The sequence below is a fragment of the Ranitomeya variabilis genome, chromosome 4, assembly GCF_051348905.1.
Source record: "Ranitomeya variabilis isolate aRanVar5 chromosome 4, aRanVar5.hap1, whole genome shotgun sequence".
Taxonomy (NCBI): domain Eukaryota; kingdom Metazoa; phylum Chordata; class Amphibia; order Anura; family Dendrobatidae; genus Ranitomeya; species Ranitomeya variabilis.
The window spans coordinates 731,269,174-731,295,571 of NC_135235.1; the positions used below are offsets into that span (position 1 = coordinate 731,269,174).

General features: G+C 45.2%; 2 protein-coding genes across 2 annotated transcripts in view; both read left to right on the top strand.

Moving 5' to 3' along the window:
- The first annotated feature begins 335 nt into the window (after nucleotides 1–335).
- Nucleotides 336–25,207, top strand: LOC143767967 (uncharacterized). The gene is made up of 7 exons (XM_077256546.1): nucleotides 336–362; nucleotides 9,876–10,022; nucleotides 10,152–10,328; nucleotides 10,411–10,534; nucleotides 10,618–10,715; nucleotides 10,914–11,004; nucleotides 22,545–25,207. Exons 1-7 carry the CDS (start codon nucleotides 336–338, stop codon nucleotides 23,648–23,650), a joined length of 1,770 nt encoding a protein of 589 aa, XP_077112661.1. The 3' UTR covers nucleotides 23,651–25,207.
- The window catches only part of LOC143767965 (uncharacterized), a 98,764-nt gene continuing 74,144 nt past the window's right edge, over nucleotides 1,779–26,398 (top strand). The window contains exon 1 of the mRNA XM_077256542.1: nucleotides 1,779–1,886. The gene's annotated coding sequence lies outside the window, so the exon portion shown is untranslated. The remainder of the gene's footprint in view (nucleotides 1,887–26,398) is intronic.

Sequence of the window (26,398 nt, forward strand, 5' to 3'; positions counted from 1 at the left end):
TTTACCTCCTGTCATGAAGTCGATCACACAATCATATGCCACCATATAGTAGACGTCCGGTAACTGGTAATAATCCTCTCATCTGTGGGATCTGTTTGTCTCCAAGCAGGGAAATCATGTTACATTCCACACATAACACTGTGTAGAAAATGCGGCGCGGGGTAATTGTGCCAGTAGTGAGGGGGAATAATGGCGGGAATGTCACTGACTGAGAAGTTTCCATGTAGGGTCTTCACTGCGGATATATCATTTTCCAAGGCCCCTGATCATGTGACCCCTGACTCCTCCCCTCCTGTGACCTCATCACAGGTCCTGGGTGCACAGAGCAGCCGTATATGTGGAGTGCGGCTCTGCAGGTGGAGGTAAGTGCTGGAGACTCCATTATTCTCTATGGAGTGCGGCTCTGCGGGTGGAGGTCGGTGCTGGAGGCTCCATTATTCTCTATGTGGAGTGCGGCTCTGCGGGTGGAGGTCAGTGCTGGAGGCTCCATTATTCTCTATGTGGAGTGCGGCTCTGCGGGTGGAGGTCGGTGCTGGAGGCTCCATTATTCTCTATGTGGAGTGCGGCTCTGCGGGTGGAGGTCGGTGCTGGAGGCTCCATTATTCTCTATGTGGAGTGCGGCTCTGCGGGTGGAGGTCGGTGCTGGAGGCCCCATTATTCTCTATGTGGAGTGCGGCTCTGCGGGTGGAGGTCGGTGCTGGAGGCCCCATTATTCTCTATGTGGAGTGTGGCTCTGCGGGTGGAGGTCGGTGCTGGAGGCTCCATTATTCTCTATGTGGAGTGCGGCTCTGCAGGTGGAGGTAAGTGCTGGAGACTCCATTATTCTCTATGGAGTGCGGCTCTGCGGGTGGAGGTCGGTGCTGGAGGCCCCATTATTCTCTATGGAGTGCGGCTCTGCGGGTGGAGGTCGGTGCTGGAGGCTCCATTATTCTCTATGTGGAGTGCGGCTCTGCGGGTGGAGGTCAGTGCTGGAGGCTCCATTATTCTCTATGTGGAGTGCGGCTCTGCGGGTGGAGGTCGGTGCTGGAGGCTCCATTATTCTCTATGTGGAGTGCGGCTCTGCGGGTGGAGGTCGGTGCTGGAGGCTCCATTATTCTCTATGTGGAGTGCGGCTCTGCGGGTGGAGGTCGGTGCTGGAGGCCCCATTATTCTCTATGTGGAGTGCGGCTCTGCGGGTGGAGGACGGTGCTGGAGGCTCCATTATTCTCTATGTGGAGTGCGGCTCTGCGGGTGGAGGTCGGTGCTGGAGGCTCCATTATTCTCTATGTGGAGTGCGGCTCTGCAGGTGGAGGTAAGTGCTGGAGACTCCATTATTCTCTATGGAGTGCGGCTCTGCGGGTGGAGGTCGGTGCTGGAGGCCCCATTATTCTCTATGGAGTGCGGCTCTGCGGGTGGAGGTCGGTGCTGGAGGCTCCATTATTCTCTATGTGGAGTGCGGCTCTGCGGGTGGAGGTCAGTGCTGGAGGCTCCATTATTCTCTATGTGGAGTGCGGCTCTGCGGGTGGAGGTCGGTGCTGGAGGCTCCATTATTCTCTATGTGGAGTGCGGCTCTGCGGGTGGAGGTCGGTGCTGGAGGCTCCATTATTCTCTATGTGGAGTGCGGCTCTGCGGGTGGAGGTCGGTGCTGGAGGCCCCATTATTCTCTATGTGGAGTGCGGCTCTGCGGGTGGAGGACGGTGCTGGAGGCTCCATTATTCTCTATGTGGAGTGGGGCTCTGCAGGTGGAGGTCGGTGCTGGAGGCTCCATTATTCTCTATGTGGAGTGCGGCTCTGTGGGTGGAGGTCGGTGCTGGAGGCCCCATTATTCTCTATGTGGAGTGCGGCTCTGCGGGTGGAGGTCGGTGCTGGAGGCTCCATTATTCTCTATGTGGAGTGCTGCTCTGCGGGTGGAGGTCGGTGCTGGAGGCTCCATTATTCTCTAGCCAATTCCCACAAAAAGAATCCTGGAAACACAGAATTAGAAATGATTCTTTCTCTGCAGTTTCTACAGGACTTAATATGTTCTTGATTCCGGAGAGTAATAGAAATACAGCAGAAAACAGAGGAAGAAGGTTCAGAGAAGAAGCTTCATAGAAAGACATTGAAGTTACAGATGCCATTTAACCCTTTGGGAGACTGTAGCAGGTAAAGACCCCAATATCCACAGGTGTCCCTTCTAATTGAGGGGAAACTATCACCTCTAATAATCCTCGGACAGGTCTGACGAGCACAGAAAAGTGCCCCTTTATGGATGTGACAGAAAGTCTGTTTAGTCACTTTAGCTTCATAGTATCAGCTCTAATTAGTGATGAGCAAGTATACTCGTTGCTCGGGTGCTCTCCTAGTATTTGTGACTGCTCAGAGATTTAGTTTTCTTTGCCGTAGTTGCATGACTTGTGGCTATTAGACAGCATGATTACATGTGTGGACTCCCTAGCAACCATGTACTCTGGCTGGCTAGAAGCTGTAAATCATGCAACTGAGTCAACAAAAACTAAATCTCCAAGCAGTCACAAATACTCGTACACCACCTGAGCGTGCTCGGGAAAACCGGAGCAACGAGAAGATTACAGTGCGGAGAAGACTGGAAACCTTCATATAGACGGGCGGTGGTGATGGAGTCAGTGACGGACTCTGGCCAAATATGTTTATAGAGCCGTAGTAGAAGATGAAGATGTCATCCTCCTCATGAAGTAGTTATTTCTCCTGTCACGTGTAATGAATATCTCCTGCAGTATTGCTAATGTCTATTCCAGTGTCGGTAAATGAGATGAGAATTAGCGTTATGGAAGAAGTGTCTATGAGAAACGTATTCAGCTGCCGACTCTGAGGAAGAAGCTGCTTGTTGTCCATACCCCCCAACTTTTGAAGATGGGAAAGAGGGACAAAGCTTGCGGCAAATTTTAGGCCACGCCTCTGACCACACCCATTCATAACTAGCCACACCCATATCCACGTCCCAATCACACCCATTTAGCACTGCTGATCACACTTTCATAAAGAATAATTATAAACAAAAAAATATGGCCACACAGTGCTCCATACTGTATAATGGCCACACATGATGCTCCATACTGTATAATTGCCCCACATGATGCTCCATACTGTATAATGGCCACACATGACACTCCATACTATATAATGGCCACACATGATGCTCCATACTGTATAATGGCCGCACATGATGCTCCATACTGTATAATTGCCCCACATGATGCTCCATACTGTATAATGGCCACACATTAATTATATAGTCTCTATGGACATCGGGGCGCACGTCCTCACCAGGGGGTCCATCCCAGACAGAACAACCAAATCCAAATTGAAGAAAAGGACAGCGCCACAGCGGATAGTGAAAAGCAGCTCACATATTTATTCTGCCTCCTGCGGCAACGTTTCGGTCCAAAGACCTTTGTCAAGCTTGTCAATTTGGATTTGGCCATAATGTATAATGACTGCACATGATGCTCCATACTGTATAATGACCGCACATGACACTTTGCACCGTATAATGGCCACACATAGCTACTCCTACACACGCGGCTGCGCTCCGTACACACACGCTCTACTCCATACACCTCGTACACACGCGGCTCCGCTTCGTACACCTCGTATACATTTAGCTCCGCTCCATACACCTCATACACACGGCTCCGCTCCGTACAACTCGTACACACTCCGCTCCGTACACATTCAGCTCCGCTCTGTACACCTCGTACACACACACGGCTCCCTCCGCTCCGTACACCTCGTACACACACAGCTCCGCTCCATGCACCACACACACACACGGCTCCGCTCCATACACCGCGTACACACACGGCTCCGCTCCATACACCTCGTACACACACGGCTCCGCTCCGTACAACTCTTACACACTCGGCTCCGCTCTGTACACATTCAGCTCCGCTCCGTACACCTCATACACACACGGCTCCGCTCCGTACACCTTGTACACACACGGCTCCGCTCCGTACACCTCGTACACACACGGCTCCGCTCCATACACTTCATACACACATGGCTCGGCTACATCCACACTGTAAACACCTCCTGACCCCACACATAACAGGCAGCACATCACCAGGGCACGTGCTTCTCACCAGAGAAGGGGCTGTGTGAGCCCTGTGCCAGTGCTGCATGGCGCTCACCTGCGGGTGCCCTCACCAGGGCATGTGTTGCTTCCCTGGCAGTGATGGAGGGGCAGCGACAGCACAAAGCCTCATTAGGTGAAGATCAGTAAATCTGGACACATTTATCTGCACGGTGAGAACTAGTTTCCTTACAAGCAGAGCAACAAGCAGCCTCCTGCAGCACATGGCTACTGAGCACGCCCACTGCAGCTCATTATCCTGCTGGCACCTACCTGGCACCGCACACAGGGGCAGGAGGGTCGGTGTGCCTGCTCGTCCTGCACAACATCCAGCAGAGCTCCTCGTCTTCCTCCTCCTGCAGATCATGTGTGACCCCGTGCCCAGCGCTGGCAGCGCCTCCTTCATGTCACAGGCAGGAAGCCCTAAGAGTAAGACTCAGGAACATGGGGAAGGGGCGTGGCCTAACGCAAGGGGGCGTGACAGCAGCTTCTCCTGTGTTGTATGCGGGATCAGCGCGTCCTGTGCTGGACAGCAGGACAAAGCATCAAATCCGGGGCAATCCCGCAGAATGAGGGACGGTTGGGAGCTATTGTCTGTGGCCTAAACTATATAGGTTTTATTAGTAGATGTCAAGGAAAAAACTAAATGTTGTGAAATAATAAAAATAACATTGTTGCTTGGGTTGGGTTGTTAATCGTTCAGCTAATCAGTTCCCAAAGCAGTGAGTAACATAGCCAGCGATTGGGAGCATGGAGGAGATGTCTTAGTCAGCAATTCAACTTATGTTCCACTCCATGCAAGACTAGAGAATACAACATACAGTATATGAAAATACACGGCACTCTGTGGGATGCAGGCGTAGGTGCTCAAGTAGGGTAGTTGGATCACCCCCAGAGTAGGGCAATGGGGTACTCGGTACCGGGTCCCTCGGTTCGGGGAATGTCACGCTGGCCCGACCCGGTCCATGGCCCTTTGAGGGACGACCAATAAAAGGTTTAGTTTGTATGGGATAATATTCGTGACGCCACCTGTGGTACTCGGTCAGAGCGACCGATGCTGCGGTGAGGGGTCCGCTGGGGTGATTTTATGGCAGCTAGATGGTATACCTTCCCACAGGTGAAGCGTGTCCCCAGGTCTTCCCAGAAGTGTAGGTGGTGATGGTGGACGATGTAAGGCACAGAGAATAACGAGGACACAAGGTTGCAGTCTCTTTACCTTTACTGGAGGCTTCAGCATCCACAGTCCAGGGTACAGACCACAGGGTAGGCAGAGTCCGGCCAGTCTGAAGGCAAATCCAGAGTCCACTTATCCAGGTGGAAATCAGTAGCCTTCCTTCTAGCGCCTGTGTGTTGTAGTACTCCCTGCTGAGCTTCTCGGTAAGGTCCTCACAACTCTTGTAGATGTTCTAGATGTTATTTCTTCCTCTCTGTCCCCCGGATGGTGTGGATAGGACAAACCCGTATGACTGATGGCCTGAGGCTTTTTTATAGGGACCCTAGAGACGCCCCAACCCCCACAAGTTGCCACCATGTCTTCTTGGGTATTAAGGTCGGGCAGCCAACTGGGAATTGACTGTCCAGCCGGTCTCTGGAGCAAGGCTTGGAGACTGTTGCTCCCTCGGTGTTCCGGCCACTGGCTACGCGCCTCAGAAGGAGGCAGCCTATTTCAGGGCAGAACTCCTGGTGTTATCTCCTTGTGCTATGACTTCGTTTCTCACCCTCTACAACACAATTCTCTTTGTGTCCTTACGTAGGATGCTGCCGCACGTGGGGCAGGCGCAGCTCCGTGTCTTTCTGTCTTTCTAGGCCTCTGACAGGATCCCACCCCTGTCAGGGACCCTCTGTCTGCAGCTCCGATGTTCCTCCTTTCCCCCTGTCTGCCTGACAGGTGTTGCCTGGGCAAAGCCCAGCCAGCTTCTCTCTCACTTTCTATCCAGCCCACCAGTTTTACCCTTCTGTGAGGAGTGCCCTAGTAGATAGGAGCAAGGCTCCCCTGGTGGTCTGGAGTGTGAAGTGTGGTGTATGGTTTGTGATACCTGGTAGGAAGATCTCCTTTATTGCCATCAGACGTAATATCACTCCCCCTGGTGGAAGAACGACATCACTGCAACGACCAGGACTCTGGGGCGCTGCATATCCAACCCACAATGACAAATACGTAGAAAGACTTGGCACTCAATAGTTTTATGAAGAAAAAACGGATCATTTATTTCACATCCAGACAAACCAGCCAATTGCTGAACATTTTCGGTCCAGACTGGACCTTCCTCAGAGCAATTTAACTTATCTAGTATAGAGAAAAGAAAATTCTCTTAATAAAAGTGAACAAAATAAATACGGTATATGAACAAAAAAATTTGAATGTTTGTCTGTAAATGACACACATTGTACTTATAGAGATTATGTAGCATACATGTCAACAAATGCAATTACATAACAATGGCTACTGCTGCGAAGATCGTATCCAAGGAAACAATTAAGTTGTAATTCATTGGCAGAATTCACATTGAGTAAAGTTCAAAGAGAGACTGTAATGGAAAAAGGATATGGGTGCTCTTTAGCAGAAGAAGTAAAGTTTCCTTATTGGACTAGTTTGGTGATGTGGATGATCTCTCCATGAGAAAGTAGTGTCTCAGGGTACAATATAATGTGCCTAAGGAAACAAATACAGAAATGGTGTTTAAAAGTGCCATGCCAGTACCTAGTAGTCAGGAGGGAAGGAAACGGTGACATAGTAATAGTTCCAAAGACCGTGTATCCTAATCAGGATAAGGTAAGATATGCTCAGATAGTGCTCACAAGACTATTGTCTACCTCCTTAAACACATTATATCCAATCAGATGAATAAGCTAAAACAGTACTGACCAGTGAACAGTGACCACTGACCTGGAGTGTTAGGTCAGTGTGTATAGCCTGACAAATTGCGCTTCTGTTGCATTGAGTAGTCACCAACTTTATATGCTGTAATAATTGGGAAGTAGTCCGTCAGTGACAAATACTGTAACAAATACTGTAATGCAGGGAGATAGCTTAGGTCAGCTTACCGGTGTATAGGCCCCGTGGCTATAAGCGTACTATGTCGCTAGGGGCTGAGGTTTGCTCACACTGTATAGTGCAACAATAGGAAGATGATGTGTCAGTAAGGGGTATCCCGGGTGAAGGGAAGCAGCCTAGGAACGCTGCAAGTATGCTTACCGGTGTGTAGCTCCAGCGCTGGTGGCATACTGGGACGCTTTGGAACGCGCGCTGAATGCCCGGCGTATGCTTCCAGGTTTAAGTGCCCCGCAGACAGTGTAACGTGATACTGCGAGTCATCGCGGTCACGTGTGTTCGGGAGAAGTGTGCACAAGCGCAATGCGGAGCTGACGCCATGTATGGACATAACAAGTCCTGGCAGCCTGCCCTAAGAGCCCGTATCTATAAAGGAAAGCTAGGATGTAAAAGTCAGAGTCCTTGTGTTGTATTAGCGCTGGGAGTCCCAAAATGTCAGGTATGGCCATATGGGGGGATATAACTGTTATGTGTGAAAAAAGAGGGGAGAAGGGGAAGAGATTTAAATAAAGGGGAAAGGTCTGTGTGAAGGAAAAAAGAGTGAGGCTATGGGGTGCTGTGGTACTGGCCTATTGATTGGCCCGAGTAAATGGAACTGTACAGTTAAAGAACACTCTATACTATACCGATTATATACTATACCGTGGATAGCACGGGGTGCCCAGAAAGAGACAAAGAAGAGGATTAACGATTCTATGAAAAAAAGAAAACATAGATTAATTTAGGCCTATCACAACACATGTAAGTAATTCAACTTATAGTGGTAAACAGTCTTATATGGTACAAATGGTATATTCATAAGAAACTAGAGGCGTCGTAGTCTCTATTAAGTCCCTTGGGTTCCAAGGTCTGCAAAGTGAAGATCCAATATGCTTCTTCAAGATCCTCATCCTATTTTGTCCCCTTCTGCATGGGTCAAATTGTTCCAAGACCTGGAATCTTAATTGAGCAATGTCCCCACTATGTCCCCTACTCGGAAAATGATGTGGGAGGGGTAAGTGATCTCTGTTACACCTAATACTAGACTCATGTTGCGATATCCTATCGCGTATTGCTTGTGTTGTCTCACCTATATAGGTCAGGCTGCAGGTACACTTGATCATATAGATTACATACGTGGACTCACACATGAAGAAAACTTTAATAGGGAAACCCTGACCCGTGTGGGGGTGGAAAAAATGTTCTCCCTTCTGAATGTTGTTACACTGTAGACAATTGAGACAAGAGAAAGTTCCCTGTCTTTGTGTACGTAGGAACATCTGTCTGGGTACATTTCACCCAAATTAAAATTTACTTTACAATACAACACAGAATGCATTAGCTTCTTGGATACCATGCTACACAAAAACATAGATGCAAGGTGCGATGAATAATGAGGACACAGGGTTGCAGTCTCTTTACTGAAGGCTTCAGGATCCGCAATCCAGAGCACTGCTAACAGGGCTGGCTGAGACCGGCCGGTCCGAAGGCACATCCAGAGTTCCCTTTGCAGGTGGAAATCAGTGCCTACCTTCTAGCGCCTGTGTGTTGTAGTACTTCCCTGCTGAGCACCACGGGATAGTCCTCACAACTGTTGTGTCTGTTTCTGATGTTCTTCTCTCACAACTCGTATCTGTTCTGATGTTCTTTTTCCGTCCCCCAGATGATATGGATAGGACGCACCCGTATGACGGGAAGGCCTGGAGTTCTTCCGGGACCCTAGCATCGCCCCTCTCCCACAGTTGCCCCCTATGCCTGCTTAGGTGATTTAGGTGAGACAGACAACCTATAATTAACTGTCCTGCCGTTGGTTTGAAGTAATGCTTGGAGTCCAATACTTCCTCGGCGTTCCGGCTACGCGCCTCAGTAGGATGTTGCCGATCTCGGGGCACGACTCCTACTGGTTCTATTTCCTTTGTGCTGTGATCTCGTTTCTCACTTCTCCACAATATACTTCGCTTCGTGTCCTTTCTTAAGATACCGCCGCAATGAAGTGCAGGCGCGGTTCCGTAACAATCTGTCCTTTTCGCTAGGCCTCTGTCAGGATCCCACCCCTGACATGGACCCCCCTGAATCCTCCCAAGCAACCCCTTCTCTCACTAGGTGTTGCCTGGGCAAAACCCAGTCAGCTCTTGACTAACTTCCTATCCAGCCCCCAGTTTTACCAGATTGTGAGGAGTGGCCTAATCGTAGAACCCTTTGCTCCCCCAGAGTGTGAAGTGTAATGTGTGACTGTGATACCTGGTCAGGTGAACTCCTTAAGTGCCATCAGACGTACCATCACTCCCCTTAGTGGCGGAGCAACAGTACTGCAACGACCAGGACTCTGGGGCGCTGCACTTACATCTTAATTGTTTCCTTGGATACGATCTTCGCAGCAGTAGCCATTGTTATGTAATTGCATTTGTTGACATGTATGCTACATAATCTCTATAAGTATAATGTGTGTCATTTACAGACAAACATTCTAATTTTTTGTTCATATATTTATTTTGTTCACTTTTATTAAGAGAATTTTCATTTTTCTATACTAGATAAGTTATATTGCTCTGAGGAAGGTCCAGTCTGGACCGAAAACGTTCAGCAATTGACTGGTTTGTCTGGATGTGAAATAAATGATCCGTTTTTTCTTCATAAAACTATTGAGTGCCAAGTCTTTCTACGTATAGAGAATACAACATATACACGTTATATCTCCTGATATGTTTCCCTTATTATCTCCAATAATTGGATTATTACGATGTTCCATCAGCTCATCTTCTTCTCATTCAGGTCTCTACAATATCGGATCCTCTCAGTGAAGATCTTCTATATAAGAGAATTTTTCTGAGTTACCCATTTTTGGATATGGACAGAGACAAGATGGCGGAGAGGATATTACACCTCACCCTAGAGATCCTCTTCCGGCTTACTGGAGAGGTGAGAGATTCTGAGAACGTCACATTACATCATTCTTATCTATGGGAATAACAGATGGACAGAACTGGAGAGGTGAGGACTCTGGAAATGTCTGTAGTGAGATTTATTAATGTGTCTCTCCATAACCAGGATTACACGGTAGTGAAGAAGACCTCTAGTGAGCGCTGTCAGGACCCTGTATCTGAGGGATTGGGAAGACCCCTGAGCCCAATCATGGGGCCTCCACCTCACCTGATACATGAGGACATCAATGACCAGAAGATCCTAGAACTCACCTACAAGATGATTGAGCTGCTGACTGGAGAGGTGACACTGCTGGGAATGCTGGGACATTATACAGTAACACTATGAAGGGATCAGGGTATGATGATATCATTGTATGTCTCAGGTTCCTAAAAGGTGTCAGGATGTCGCTGTCTATTTCTCCATGGAGGAGTGGGAGTATTTAGAAGGACACAAAGATCTGTACAAGGACGTCATGATGGAGGTTCCCCAGCCCCTCACATCACCAGGTAATAGACAGGACTAAATACACACGGCCTATAATTATCTGTATGTAAAGAATGAATTCAGTCCCTGTATGTGTTTCCTCCAGATCTATCCAGTAAGAGGAAAACACCAGAGAGATGTCCCCGTCCTCTTCTTCCACAGGACTGTAAACAAAAAGATCTCAATGTTCCTCAGGATCATCAGGTAGATGGAGAGAAGGTGTCATGAGATCTCCCCTATGATGTGTAGACGGCTGTGAAGGTCTTGTGTTCAGTGTTGCTTTATCCACCAGTATTATATGTTTTATACTTGTGTAATGAGAACGGTGGAGATGGCAGGATTAGAGCTGATCATAGATGGGACTTCTCCATCTGTCGGTGACTTTTACAATATTTGTTTCAGGGTGAAAATCTGACCCATATTAATACTACAGAGACATATGTGAGGGGTGATGAGTGGTGTAAAGAGAAGATTCCTACATATGACTACCCAGGTCAGTAGTGACCACTAAATGCAGAGAAGTCACAGATTCTTTTCATGCAAAATAAAAGGTTTGGGGAGCGCACATGAGCGGTACCAGTTGGAACAATGTGTTAAGGCGTGATTTAGCAATCCGTGTGCTCCGGGGAAGGCGTCTCCTGATGCTGGTTAGCGATGAGAGCCACTCACAGCTGCACTGAGCACCACGTCACCGCAGGTCCTGAAGATCACGTGACCCCAGGTCCTCAAGGGGATAAAGGTAAATGCTCCACCACTGCAGCTACAGTGCAGCTCCAGCCGCGAACCCTCACAGAGGAATAGGTAATGAATGAAGAAGAAGAGTCACGGTCTTAATGGAGCTCTTAGGGTGGAGATGAAAAAGGCATATATGATTAAAATGAGCAAACCTATAATATAGAAGTTATCAACAACGCGCTTCAATGGCAAGCCGCTGTCTTCATCAGGTACCACTGTGGATAACTTCTATATTAAAGTATCCAATAGAAGAAAAAAATCCGGCATCGCTGAAACCCAGGGTCAGTACCTTCACCGCTTAATGTCGCTGCTGTTGCTAAACATGCCTAAACAATCAAGACCCTCGGGTGCAATGATCCAGAGATGATGTAAAATCCAATGAAAGAAAAAATAGGAATGCACTCACCGGTCTATTGAAGCAAAAAAAATTCCCTAGGACCCGTAGAAGCGCAGCAGCATGAAACGATCGTCGTCCTGTTTTGTCCACGTTCTCCCTGTCGTCTCCTGCACATGTCCTAATAAAGGAATTTTTTTTGCTTCAATAGATCGGTGAGTGCATTCCTATTTTTTTCTTTCATTGGACTTCTATATTAAAGGTTTGCTCATTTTAATCATATATGCCTTTTTCATCTGCACCCTAAGAGCTCCATTAAGACACAACTCTTCTTCTTTACACAGATTCTTTTCAGTCACTGGCTGTAGCTGCTTTTTCGGTCATGTAATCCGCCCGTGTCGCAATCGTACGATCACCAATTTGGCTCTAGACCACAACATTCTCCTCCATTTGGAAACGTTGAAATTACTTTGTGAAATTGTGAAAGATGGTGACCCTTTCCTGCCTAGATCAGTAAACTACAAAGCCAAATGACAGCGTACGTAGAATGTACTGACAAGTTAGAAAATCACTTGAAGAAATATATTATGATGGTCCTGTAAGAGAAAGCGGAGGGTAATGATGCTGTTGGCTTCCTAGATCCCTGATATCTTATTGGATGAATCTCCCCTCTCTCCCTTCTGTGCTGCTGAGTGTGATCATATGGTCCCTACAAGACCAGGTCCAGTCTTTCTGGCCAAACTTCACTTTTATGATCGACATTATTAAATGTGCAGTGAGGCCAAGTGTGAATTTCTGTACAATAACAGCAGAGTTTCCCTTTATCATTTTTATCCTGTGCCATGATATACAGGTGCTTCCCACAAAATTAGAGTATCATCCAAAAGTTTATTTATTTCAGTTCTTCAATACAAAAGTGAACCTCCTATATTACATAATCATTACAGAGTGATCTATTTCAAGTGTTTATTTCTGTTAATGTTGATGATTATGGCTTACAGCCAATGAAAACATGATGGTCATTATCTCAGCAAATTAGAATGAACAAAAAACACCTGCAAATGCGTCCTACACTTTAAAAAGGTCCCTTAGTCTTTTTCAGTAGGATCCACAATCATGAGGAAGACTGCTGACTTGACATAAGTACAGTTGGCAGTCATTGACACACTCCATAAGGAGGATAAGCCACAAAAGGTCATAGTTAAAGAAGCTGGCTTTTCACAGAGTGCTGTATCCAAGCATATTAATGGAAAGTTGAGTATAAAGAAAAAGTGTGGTAGAAAAAGGTGCACAAGCAATCGGGATAACCGCAGCCTTGACAGAATTGTTAAGAACAGGCCATTGAGAAATTCGGGGGAGATTCACAAGGAGTGGACTGCTACTGGAGCAATTGCTTCAAGAGCCACCACACACAGACGTATCCAGGACATGGGCTACAAGTGTCGCATTCCGTGTGTCAAGCTACTCATAAACAATAGACAACGCCAGAAGGGTCTTACCTGGGCCAATGAAAAGAAGAACTGGACTGTTGCTCAGTAGTCCAAGGTGTTTTTTCCAGATGAAAGTAAATTTTGCATTTCATTTGGAAATCTTAGTCCCAAAGTCTGGAGGAAGAGTGGAGAGGCCACAATCCAAGCTGCTTGAGGTCTAGTGTGAAGTTTCCACAATCAGTGATGGTTTGGGGAGTCATGTCATCTGCTGGTGTAGGTCCACTGTGTTTTATCAAGACCAAAGTAAGCGCAGCCGTCTACCAGGAAATTTTACAGCACTTCATGCTTCCCTCTGCCGAGATGGAAATTTCATTCTCCAGCAAGACTTGGGACCTGTCCACACTACCAAAAGTACCAATACCTGGTTTAAAAACAACAGTATCACTGTGCTTGATTGGCCAGAAAACTTGCCTGACCTTAACCCCATAGGGAATATATATGGAGTATTGTCAAGAGGAAGATGAGAGACACCAAACCCAACAATGCAGACGAGCTGAAGACTGCTATCAACGCAACCTGGGCTTCCATAACACCTCAGCAGTGCCACAGACTGATCGCCTCCATGCCACATTGATGCAGTAATTGATGCAAAATGAGCCCTGACCAAGTATTGAGTGCATTTAGTGAACATATATTTCAGTAGGCCAACATTTCTGATTTTAAAAGAATATTTCAAGCTGGTGTTATAAAGTATTCCAATTTATTGAGATAATGACTTTTGGGTTTTCATTGGCTGTAAGCCATAATCATCAACATCAGGGGTGGGCAATTAATTTTGCCATGGGGCCGCATGAGAAATTTGGATGGTTTTAGAGGGCCGGACTAATATAATTAACCAATTTTTACCCAATACTGTAGTATACATATGCTATCTTTTCATAAACAAACAGTATGTTAAACAATGCAAAGATTTACGATACAAAGAAAATATGGAAGACATACTTACATCATTATTTAATGATGAGATGATGAACTGCACTGCAATGAGCTTGTGTTAACTGTAGAAAACTGTAGAAAACTTGCTGTTACAACAGTGTTGTAGATCAAGATATGTTAATTTTTTTTAAAGACCGGCATCCCTTTAACTTGGTAAAGAACAGTAAATGAAACATTTCAATAACATGAGAATCTTCAATGAGAGTAGTCTAGCCTGTTTTGGGCCTGAACAAGTTTAGTGAAGTTAGGTTCAATATCTGAGGTGGATATGCGAAGAACAGCACACAAGTGATCATCACTGAGAGAGGATCTGTATCTGGATTTGTTGAACTTCATCAGTGAGAATGTTTGTTCACATACGTAGGTAGATCCAAAGAGAACTAACATCCTCTGAGCATGCCTCCTTATGTGTGGAAAGTTTTCCTCTTTGAGAGAAGAATAAAACTCCAGCAGTGATACTGATCTAAAAAGCTCGGCCAGTAGATTGTCAGACTGCAGATCAATGAGTTCTAACTGGATATCACTGGGGGCATTATCCACACAGCATGTAAAAGGAGAAGAAATCATGGGCATTTCACTCTCAACTGCTTTGAAGTCTTCAAATCTTCTGGAAAATTCATCATGTAAAGCCGCAAACATGGATGAATACTTGTCGAGGTGATCAGCTGATGGTGTGACTTCTTTCAGTGTTGGCTTATGAGTGAGAATATTGATCTTCAATTGGCTAGAAAGAAACTTCAATTTTCTCATGAAAGCTGTCACCAAGGAGAACATTTCATGGGCAAAGAGGCCTTTGCCTTGCAGCTTGGTATTCAGCTCATTCATTAGTGTAGTCACATCAATGGCAAAGGCCAGATCTGCTATCCAGTGCTTATCCAGTGCTTATCTGAGAACTCTGGGATGTCTTTGCCTTTCATTTGACAAAATGTCTGAATCTCAGCTCTCAGGTCCCATACTCTTTTAAGCACCTTTCCAAGGCTGAGCCATCTCACAGCTGTGTGGTAGCCTATGTCACTATGTTCATTTTCTTGCTCCTCCAACAGTGAAACAAATTGTCTGTGATTCAGTGCTCTTGCCCTGATGAAATTAACTATCTTAGTTACAACATCAACAACATGGCTGATGGCACCGACTTGCACAGCACTTCTTGATGTATAATGCAATGCAAAAATATCAATTTCTGTTCTGGGTTTATTTCATTCACTTTATCTTGCATCCGCTTCAAAAGTCCAACATTTTTCCCTGACATATTTGGACATCCATCGGTTATAACACTTACTAATTTGTTCCATTTTAGACCCAGTTTGTCCACGGATGCATTTACTTCGGTGAACAAATCACTCCCTTTCGTGGTACCTTTCAATGATCGCAAAGCTACCAGCTCTTCAGTCATCTCAAAGTTATTTGTTATTCCGCGTACAAAGATAAGTAACTGGGCGGTATCACGGACTTCACAGCTCTCGTCCAGAGCCAGGGAAAAAAAAAATAAAATGATCAACTTTGTTTTTAAGCTGAAACTCCAAATCCCCCGCAATGTCTTCTACCCGTCTTGTTGCGGTTCGCCTGGAGAGGGGCACATTTGAAAACGCTTCTTTTTTCTCAGGACAAATTATTGCTACAGAGTCCACCAAACAGTCTTTCACAAACTCCCCATCAGAGAATGGCTTCCTGTTTCTAGCAATTTTGTGGGATATTACAAAGCTTGTCCTGATGGCTGCATCCCTGGATGCGTGGAGCTTTGTAAAAAATCCTTTCTGCGTTTGCAGTTTTGATAGCAAATCTTCAGATGCCCGTGCCCACTCTGCCTCTGCCAAGCTCTTGTATTTCTGTGCATGTTTTGTTTCGTAATGGCGATTTACATTATAATCTTTAAACACAGCTATTTGCTCTCCACAAACTAAGCACACAGCTTTGCCTTTGGTTTCAGTAAATAAATATTTAGAAGTCCACTCCTTGTTAAAAACTCTGTATTCTCCATCAATCTTTCTTTTTTTAGCAGACATATTTAAGGGCTAATTCTTCTGATGGGAGTCACGATTCTCTGCAGAAGGAGAAAATGCAGATTTATACAATAAATATTGCAAGGTTTCTTTTTTTCATGAGTACTATTAATTTATGGCCGGCGGGTTACATGATACATATGATGGGCAATGCCCCATACAGAAGCGCACGGATCTGCGCTCGCACTAACCTACCACAGCTACGCTGACTCAGGGCTTTACATAAGAAGAGGTTTATGCAAGCATGGCCGTGGTGTAGCTGACCCCATTTCATTACTCTCATTTAACTCCATGAGTTGTTGAAAAATTGCACTGCTGTACAGAGTCCTCCAGAGAGAGAGATGCTTTCGGGAGCTGCTCTTTGGTCAATCTGCACATGATCAACAAAAACAGTAGCAGAAAAGCAGTGTCGGGCCTGGGGAGGGTGAGTATCATGTCTGTTTGTGATGTTTGACCTCTGCAACCCTATGGTAAAATCTAGTGTTAAAAGATCAGCAGTGCGGAGTAGGTGGTCTAATCTACGGATTTATACTAATATGGACGTACTTAAAGGGAAACTGTTACCTGCATATAGGGTTAATGTGCAGGCAATAGCATTACATTGCTGCCCGGCTGCCGCTGGAGGTGAGCATACATAGAACCACAACACACAGTCACGGATCACAGGACCTGTAAGCGCGCCCAGAGGCGTATGTAGGGTTTCTGGCACCCGGGGCAAGAATTCATTTTGGTGCCCCCATAATGTCCAGATTTCATTTGTGCCCCCATACTGTCCTGATTTGTCACTTGTGCCACCATACTGTCCTGATTTGTCACTTGTGCCACTATACTGTCCAGATTTGTCACTTGTGCCACCATACTGTTCAGATTTGTCAATTGTGCCCCCATACCCATAGTATGGGGGCACAAGTGACAAATCAGGACAGTATGGGGCCCATACTGTCCTGATTTGTCACTTGTGCCCCCATCATACTGTCCTGACTCCTGATAATTGTGCCCCACAGCCCCATAATGTCTGTTTGTGCTGCCCCAATCCGCATCCCCCCAGGGCTGGCCGCTGCTCCCTCCCCCCCCCATCATGCATGCAGGCGCCAGGCAGCTCCATTACACGGTCCGCGGTATGGAGCATTTACCACCGACCACCGGCATCCACCCGACCGATGTCACCGTCCGACTCCAAGTACGCTACAGTTAAGTACAGCCGCACAGCACACCGGCATCCGGTGCAACAGACGAAGGAGCACCGCAGCAGCCTGTCACACGCTCAGTGACGTCACCCGCTGCTGGCGCTTCCCTGATGCGGAAGTGCCAGCAGCGGTCAGCGCCTCTCAACGGACAGGGGTTTCAGGACAGGGCGCGCAGGCGCTGGAATGGCAAACAGAAGGGAAGGGGAACCTTGCTGGTAGCGCCGTAGCGACGCGCAGCCGCTGCACTGTCTCTGGCGGCTGGCCGAGCGGTAGCGGGCGGCAGGCCGTTTAAAATCGTCAGGCGGGCCGGATGCGGCCCGCGGGCCACATCTTGCCCAGGTCTGATCAACATAAGCAGAAACAAACGCTTGAAATAGATCACTCTGTTTGTAATGACTCTACATAATGAATTTCACTTTTTGTATTAAAGAAGTGAAATAAATTAACTTTTTGATGATATTCTAACTTTGTGAGAAGCACCTGTATCTCTTAGGCTGGGTTCACATTACGTTTCCCCAGTCCGTTAGATGGACTGCGTTACACCGCGGCATAATGCGGTGTAACGCAGTCCGTTAACGCCGCCATTAAGCCCTGTGTTGGACGCATTGCTAGCACACGCCTAAAATGGACGTGCGCTAGCGATGTGCCGTTATTGAGTGACGGACCCTGGGACGCGGGCTGCAGCATTTCCGGGTCTGTCACCACTAGCGCAGATAGAGCTAGAAGATGCTCTATCTGTGCTAGCGCGATCACATTTTGGCACTTGCGTTAACGCAGCCTGTTTAACGCATGTGTTGAATGGGCTGCTTTAACGCAATGTGAACTTAGCCTAAGCTGTGCGTGGCTGATGGCTGTAATATACATTTAGTCGCTCCTGCAGGAGATGTGTTGGCATGGCTCGAGCCTTGGTTTCATGGATTCACTCTACATCATAAATTATAAATCAGTTATGATCAAAAGGAATTCAGCTTGCTGCTCAATTTCTCCTGAAATGAGGAGCACTAATACTTTCTCTACTCTTATCTTTGACTATCTAATATTTCCTCCTGAAACTCATCAAATATTGGCCCTTACGATGATAGTTTAGATTGCCAAGAGCCACATACTGTAATTACCCCAGATAGGTTTCACCACTAGTTACTCATTTTCTACTGATGAAGACTGTTGAGTTTCATCATTTCAGTAGATGTGTTATTGTCTATAGTCACAGTTTTTGACTACAGTAGGTAGTGCCCAAAACACTTTGATAATCGCTTCCCGCAGTCAGTTTTGTGTTCCCAATCGGGGCTCTTTTTTCATATCTGACGTTTCACTTTGTGGTGATAATTTTGGAATTCTTCACAAAATATAAGCCCCAATTTCTCACTTTCCCAAAGGGGAATAGCAAACAGATGGATCTCACAAATTATTTTTTAACTTTTCTTGAATCCAACAATACTCTATGTGGTAGTGTGTCTCACTCGGCTGGACACAAAAAGGTATAAACAGAACACAGTCTCTTTAAGAATGCTTAGTTTATTGATGCAACATAAACCAAGCAGGGAAAAATAAATGTGGCCCTCTGGGCAAAACAGAAAAACAAAATAAAAATGGAAGAAAAGGCAGTCCTTATCCAGCGGGTTCAGCCCACTCATGGGTATAGTGTCTACGGTACAGATCCATAACATGCTACACAGGCACAAACACTTTCCTGGAGTGTTTCCTGTCTTGCAAAGCCCGCCACTTAAACCCTAGACCATGTGACTCCTATCCATCATGTGACTGGCCACATGATTTTGACATCACACAGGTCCTGTCAGTACACAGCGGTGCAGGGGGAGATAAAGTGAGCATCTTAGCACCCACTCTATAGATGCTCACATAAAACCACTTCCGACAGGGCATCTGCGTTTCCATGCAACTTAGCTAGCCTGTGCTACACATAAAAATAAAATCCTGGAGTGCGAAAAACCATCTAGTCACCCGGCATTCTTCCCCTTCCTTTCCCTCATCCATCTCAGTCGTGCATGATCTGATACTAGCCTGAACTTACGGCCTAGCAGGTAGTACCTTTATGGCCAAGCACTTTTTCAACGATGGCATAGTTTTTCTCAGAGGAGGAGATCTTACTACTTACCTAAAAATTTGAGATAAATCGTCCATAATATCCCACAATTCTCAGTAACGCCCTAACCTGTTTCTTGGAAATCGGCTGCGGCCACTTTTGGATTGCCTCCACTTTGTCTATATGCGGCTATATCTCGCCTCTTCCAATGATGGAGCCCAAGTACTTTGCTTCTTCTTTCCCGAGAGCGTACTTCTTTGGGTTTATAGTAAACCCTGCCTTCCTCAGTGCATCCAGTACTGCCTGGACCTTCTGCAGGTGACTTCCCCAATCCATGCTGAAGATTACAATGTCGTCAAAGTAAGCGGTGGTGTACTTCGTGTGAGGGAATAGTATCCAGTCCATAGCCCTTTGGAAGGTAGCTGGGACTTCTAAAGGGCTGAAAGCACCCGTCGGGTGTAGAGAAGGCCGTCTTCTCCTTGGAACTTGGAAACAGGAGAATTTGCTAGTACCCTTTTGTTAAGTCCAGGATTGTGATGTATCTGGCTGACCCTAGCCTCTCAATAAGCTCATCAACACGGGGCATCGGATATGCATTGAACTTGGATACCTCATTTAGCTTCCTGTAATCATTACAGAAGTGCCACTCTCTGTCCAGCTTCGGCACAAGGACAAATTTGCTTTACCAGCCACTCTTTAACTCCTCGATGATGCCCAAGCTAAACATTCTCTTCACCTCTTTGGAGATCACCATGCAGCGAGCTGCAGGAATCCAATACGGCCTTTGTTTCACCCTCACATGCGGTTCAGTTAGGATTTTGTGCTCCACAACCTGCGTACATCCTGGTAACTTTGAAAACAGGTCTCGGTTCCGCTGAAGCAGCTCACGGCACTGTTGTTTCTGGGCTGGATACAATTTCTCTGCTACTGCGACATCCTCAACCTTGGCTTCAGAATGGGCCCCTAGGCACGTTGCTTCCACCAGATCCCTTTCTCTCCACGGTTTGAGCAGGTTGATGTGGTACATTTGGTACGGCTTTGTTCTCCCTGGTGGCTGGACCTTGTAGTTGACATCATTCAACTACTCAACCACCTCATATGGCCTTTGCCACTTGGCGAGGAACTTTCCACAGTGGGGCTAAATACCAACACCCTGTCTCCAGGGCTAAATTGTCTCGGCTTCGCGGCTCAGTTGTAGACCCTCGCCTGGGCTTCTTGTGCTTGAAGGAGGCTGTCCTTCACAATTGGCATCAGCCTTGCGATCCGGTCCCGCATTTGGGCTACATGATTCTCTGATGGGGTGTAACTTCTGCTTCACAGGTCTCCTTTGCAACATCTAGAAGTCGTCCGTATAACAGCTCGAACAATGAGAGCCCCGTAGAGGCCTGTGTGGGACTTCTCTGATGGAGCACAGTAGGTATGGCAGGAGGCAATCCGAATCTTGGTCATCCTTCTCCACAACCTTCTTCAACATGGACTTCAGGGTCTTATTGAACCTCTCTACCAGGCTTCCTGTCTGCGGATTTTACACCGACGTCCTAAGTTGAGTAATCTGGAGGGCCTTTCACAACTCCCTCATTACCTTAGACATGAATTGTGTCCCTTGATCTGTCAGGATCTCATTTGGCATGCCCGACTGGGAGAAAATATGGACTATCTCTCATGCTATGCTCTAGGCTGAGGAGTTTCTTAGTGGTACTGCCTCTGGGTACCGCTTCGCGTAGTCCATTTCCACCAGGACATATTGATGATCCCTGGCGGACTTGGCTAAGGGCACAACCAGGTCCATGGCAATCCGGTCAAATGGGACTTCATTTATGGGTAACAGGACAAGGGGACTGCAGAAGTGGGATATGGGGGCAGTTAGCTGATAGGGCAGGACCAGCAAAATTTAACAATGTCCCTGTGACACCCAGGCCAGTAGAACCTCTGAAGGACTCACTTTTGGGTTTCATCCATGCCTAGATGCCTCTCAAGACATGTACTGGAGGAAAGACTAATGCGTATGTAGAAAGTGCACACCCGAGGTACAAAAAATATCAAAAACTACTTTATTATCACCAAAGCACAAACATGATCAAAAGCATTTAAAAACAATAACACCCGAATCCATGTACAATAATACATCTATGTGACCCTAGGATATGATACCATAGCAACATAGGCACTCATAATGGAAGTGCAATATGCATGAATAATGTAAACAAACACCACAAAGTTATCATAAGGTCATAACAATCCAGTCATAAATAATAAAATAACAATCAAGTCAATATAGTTGGCTGAGTGCACATACCATGGACCCTGGAATTTGGGCGTCCCCACAGGTGTAAGCTCGGTGTCTGAGAAAGATGCCCACCTTACCATTTATGATAGTCACCAAATAAAGGACTTTTCATTCAAGTTGCCATGCTGAGTGCCACATACTTTTTTCTGTATCATTCATATCTACATATTGATATATGCTGAGCACCACCAAATTTGACATTTATGCTGATAAAGGCTCTATAATCTGGCTCAACTCCTCCAGACAAAGGATCACATGTTTTAACGCTGCTGTACCTGCTGCTCCTCCATTTTGTCTGACCATTGTTCCATCCATGTAGCCGCCTTCACCCAGGACATAAAGTTTATCCACTGCTGCTACCCATGTTATAACCGTCTGAGAATTAATCCATTAAAGTAGTGACTCTTTTTTATTCTACAGGCACTTTCTGGAAATTAGTACGCAGTGGATATTCCATTTTATTACTCAACACATAGTGCCCAGATTGTGCTCCAGGAGAAACACACTGTAAATTAAGTGGGTTTTTCTCACTATAGTAATGCCAAATACATGGCTGCTAAATGGGGTTTGGGCACACTGCAAGACTCAGAAGCGAGGGGGAGATTTCACTTTGGGAGAGTGGTTATTGGTTGATTGGTTTATGGAAGCCATGTTTCTTTCAAGAGCATTTGAGCCATTAATAATGTGGAAACCTGTTTTTCCACAGACAGTTGATGGACCTGAGTGGGGAATTTTTTTGTGTGAAATAAATAGATTTATTGGTATTATGTTCGTCTACATAACGTTTCTTTGTGGCTTTTTATTCCATATTTGGGAGGCAGAATGAACGAACAGTTGAACACCACGCTCCACTGGTTCATCCTATGAGATTCTCTATTAGACTGTGAACTGTCATTGTATTGGTGAAGAATTCAATTTTTTTACATAACCTGTCATATTTACAGACATTTTAAGTAGAAATGTGAAATGACATTCAAAGACATTTTATTCAAAAATAATAATCGGTTTATATCTTGGCAGATGACTGTACCAGGAGATCAGAGGAACAGCTGACATCTTCAAATTTTAAATCAGATGATTTTGAGATCCCACCTGATGCAATTGAAGTGAATGCTATTACTCCAGATATACCATCATCTCTTCAAAGCAAAGATATTTCAAATTATCCTTTGAAACAGGTCCTGTCTTCTGATTCATTATCGATAACTAAGGAAAATCAGAATCACAAAATAAGCATTAAAAATGGAAATACTCCTCAATCAAAGAAGCCATTTTTATGTTCAGAATATAGAAACCGTTTTCCCATCGTGAAGTCTTTTCTTAAACATCCAAAAATTCACACAGTGGAGAAAATATTTTCTTGTTCCAAGTGTGGGAAATGTTTTAAACACAAATCGCATCATCTTAGCCACCAAAGAACCCACACAGGGGAGAAGCCTTTTTCCTGTTCAGAATGTGGGAAATGTTTTAACCATAAATCAGATTTTGTTAAGCACCAGAGAATCCACACAGGGGAGAAGCCTTTTTCCTGTTCAGAATGTGGGAAATGTTTTACACAGAAATCAGGTTTGGATAAGCATCAGAGAACCCACACAGGGGAGAAGCCTTTTTCCTGTTCAGAATGTGGGAAAGGTTTTACACAGAAATCAGATTTGGTTATCCACCAGAGAACTCACACAGGGGAAAAGCCTTTTTCATGTTCAGACTGTGGGAAATCTTTTAACCATAAATCAGATTTTGTTAAGCACCAGAGAATCCACACAGGGGAGAAACCTTTTTCCTGTTCAGAATGTGGGAAATGTTTTACACAGAAATCAGGTTTGGATAAGCATCGGATAACCCACACAGGGGAGAAGCCTTTTTCATGTTCAGAATGTAGGAAACGTTTTAACCGGAAAGCGCATCTTGATTGCCACCAGAGAACCCACACAGGAGAGAAGCCTTTTTCATGTTCAGAATGTGGGAAATGTTTTAACCAGAAATGTAATCTTGTTAAACACCAAAGAATTCACACAGGGTACAAGCCTTTTTCATGTTCTGAATGCGGAAAATGTTTTACACAGAAATCAGATTTGGCTAAGCACCAGAGAACCCACACAAGAGAAAAGTCTTTTTCATGTTCATAATATCGGAAATGTTTTACACTAAAATCAACTCTTTAACATCAGAGAAGTCACAAAGGGGAGAAACCTTTTTTATTTTCAGAATGTTGGAAATGTTTTAACCAAAAATTGTATTTCTAAAAGGGGTTGTCCACTACCATGACAACACCTTATAAGTCATCATGTTTATCCTATTTCAAATAAGAGCACTCATACTCATTTTCCATGCCGGCACTGTTCAAGTGGTCTTGGCACTCACGTTGTCGGGGCTCATGTGAGGTTGTTACATAACACGAGCCCAGTGCCCAATCAGTGCTGGTTTCACTATTCCTACATTCGGATGCATTGAACATCAACAGGAAGCCAAGGCTGCAGCTGCTCTGTTACTTACTCTTATTGCATGATATGTCCAAAAGTGGAGACAGTGAACCAAGTTAAAGAATGCATTTGCTTTCAAAACGCGTTTGGTATTCTATTAGTATGTTCCCTATGGTCCTGAAATACATTTTTCCTACATGGTTCAACCAAGAAAGAAAGAAGACTTTTTGATAGGACTATATTTTAACTTTGAAAAAATGAAGAATTCATCATTTTAAACATGTCTTGCAGTTGAAGCTGGATACATTTTTTACTTTCCTGTGAGAAGGGATTGTACAACATCAAAAATACCACACAGAGAAAAATCATTATCATACCTAGAGTGTGAATAATAAATTACTGGAGAATTGTATTTTGTTGACAGTCAAAAATAACTCAAGACGGGGAGACAATACATATATTATTGACAAAATGTATAAAAACATAACAGATAGTCGTATAATTAAGTGAGAAAGGGTAATTTCTAGGGATATCACTTGAATACCTGCGTGGTTGGAAATACTCGGTGAGCATTAGTCATTGCTAGGATTTGAAGTTCGAATCCCCACTCCGCATGTTTGGTGTCTGTTACACAGCCAATAAACATGCAGGGGATTGCCTGCCAGTCACTGTAATGCCTTAGCCATCTCGGTAGTGGCATTACTGTGATTAGCTCTTTTATATAATCAGAGGTTATAAAAGAACAGGCGCCACCACACTTGGCACACTGATGCCAGTGCACAGGTCAGGGACCATTCTTATTGGAAGAAGAGTGTCGTTGTGCAGGCCTATGTGTGCACAGTATAACGAATTTGTGTTCTGTAATGTTGATACTGGTGCCGAAGCTGAAACATCATATTAACAGTCTTTGTAAGGGCTAATCTTGTGCTTTATTTGTATCAGATACATTCTGCATTTAGCCTAGGGAGGGACAGTTGCATGAGCAGGGAGAGTGGCTGAATACTGTCTCTAGGCAGGGCTTAGTGCTTTGCAGTCCGTTGCTAAATAAATAGCATCGGCAGTTGACCATATTCTTTTGGAGGGGTGAAAAAATAGACTATATTGTTATCCATAGAGTATTACGTGCTTTGTGGTGTATTCTGGAGGTATATAACACTCCAAATAAGCGTTGAGAAATTTTTCTTGATTGAATTTGTCATTCATACATTTTTTTAACGTGGTTTGTGTTACATTATGGTAATGTTAAACTACAAAAAAAAAACCTTTGACTGCTGCAGGTGATCAATTTTTGTTTTATAAAAAATAAACTTGGTTTCCAGAGACCTAGCAATTTAAAAATTTGCAATGCGTGCGGTAAGGATCAGGGAAATGGAGACACTAATGATAGAGGATATGGAGCAGATGTGACTAAGCCAGTTGCTGAAGAACAAGAACCACGCCCATCCACATCATCTAGGTTTCTGTCCCACTTTGCAGGAAGGTAAGGTACACCACTTCTGAAGTTAGAACAGTGCGAACAAGTGGTCAGTTGGATAGCAGATAATGTTTTCAGCATGCTTGGCAGCACAAACCAGTCTTCCATACGGTCCAGTCTCACCAGCCAAGAGTCTGAATCACTTAATCCTCACCCTGATCCTCCTTCTATGTTGAGTCCCAGGAGATTAGTGATTCCCACACTAGGATACTCCAAGAAGCTCTATACAACATAATTTCTTGATTGTGGCCTCTCAACCTGCATTATTCCCTTGTCTCTCTTGGAAATTCTGTTTAATGATGCACAAAACTTAGAGTACCCACATTTTGTCTAACGAGGAAGATGATGAGGCACAATTGCTGACAAGTCACCAAGTCAGGAGGAACATGTGTAATAATTATAGGGGATAACTCAGGAGACTCTTTGCGTGGAACAAGACAACTACAGGACACAGTTTTATAAGTGGTAAAGTCTATATTATCACACGGTGATTCAAACAGGTGCAGAGAGAAACTCAAGTCCACTACACTTGGTGCAAATATCAAATGCTGCTTTGCAGTCTATAGGAAACATCAAAGGAAAATGCAATCACGCAGAAAGTCTATGAAGCACAGTTATTCTTGAGGATACTTGACATGAAAAAATCCTTGTCTAGTCCAGGCACAGATAGATATGCTTATTAGGCAGTTCAAATCATATCTTAGCTCAACCAGGGAGGCCTGGTTAATAGTCTCAGGTTGTTGCAAAGCAGAAACAGCTTACATGTCCAGCAAATGCAGATGGAAGTAAACACGAACAGCAGATGAAGGAGGATTACTGGAAACTTGTGTATGCAGCAGGAACTCAGAGCTGAGTAGCAGGATCACCACACAGGTTCACAGGAGCAGGTGTATAGCCAGGGAGTAATCAGAGGTCAGGAGCTGGATGCAAGGCAGAATACTCTAGCACAGACTGAAGGCTGGGGTGGCGTTTTATAGCAG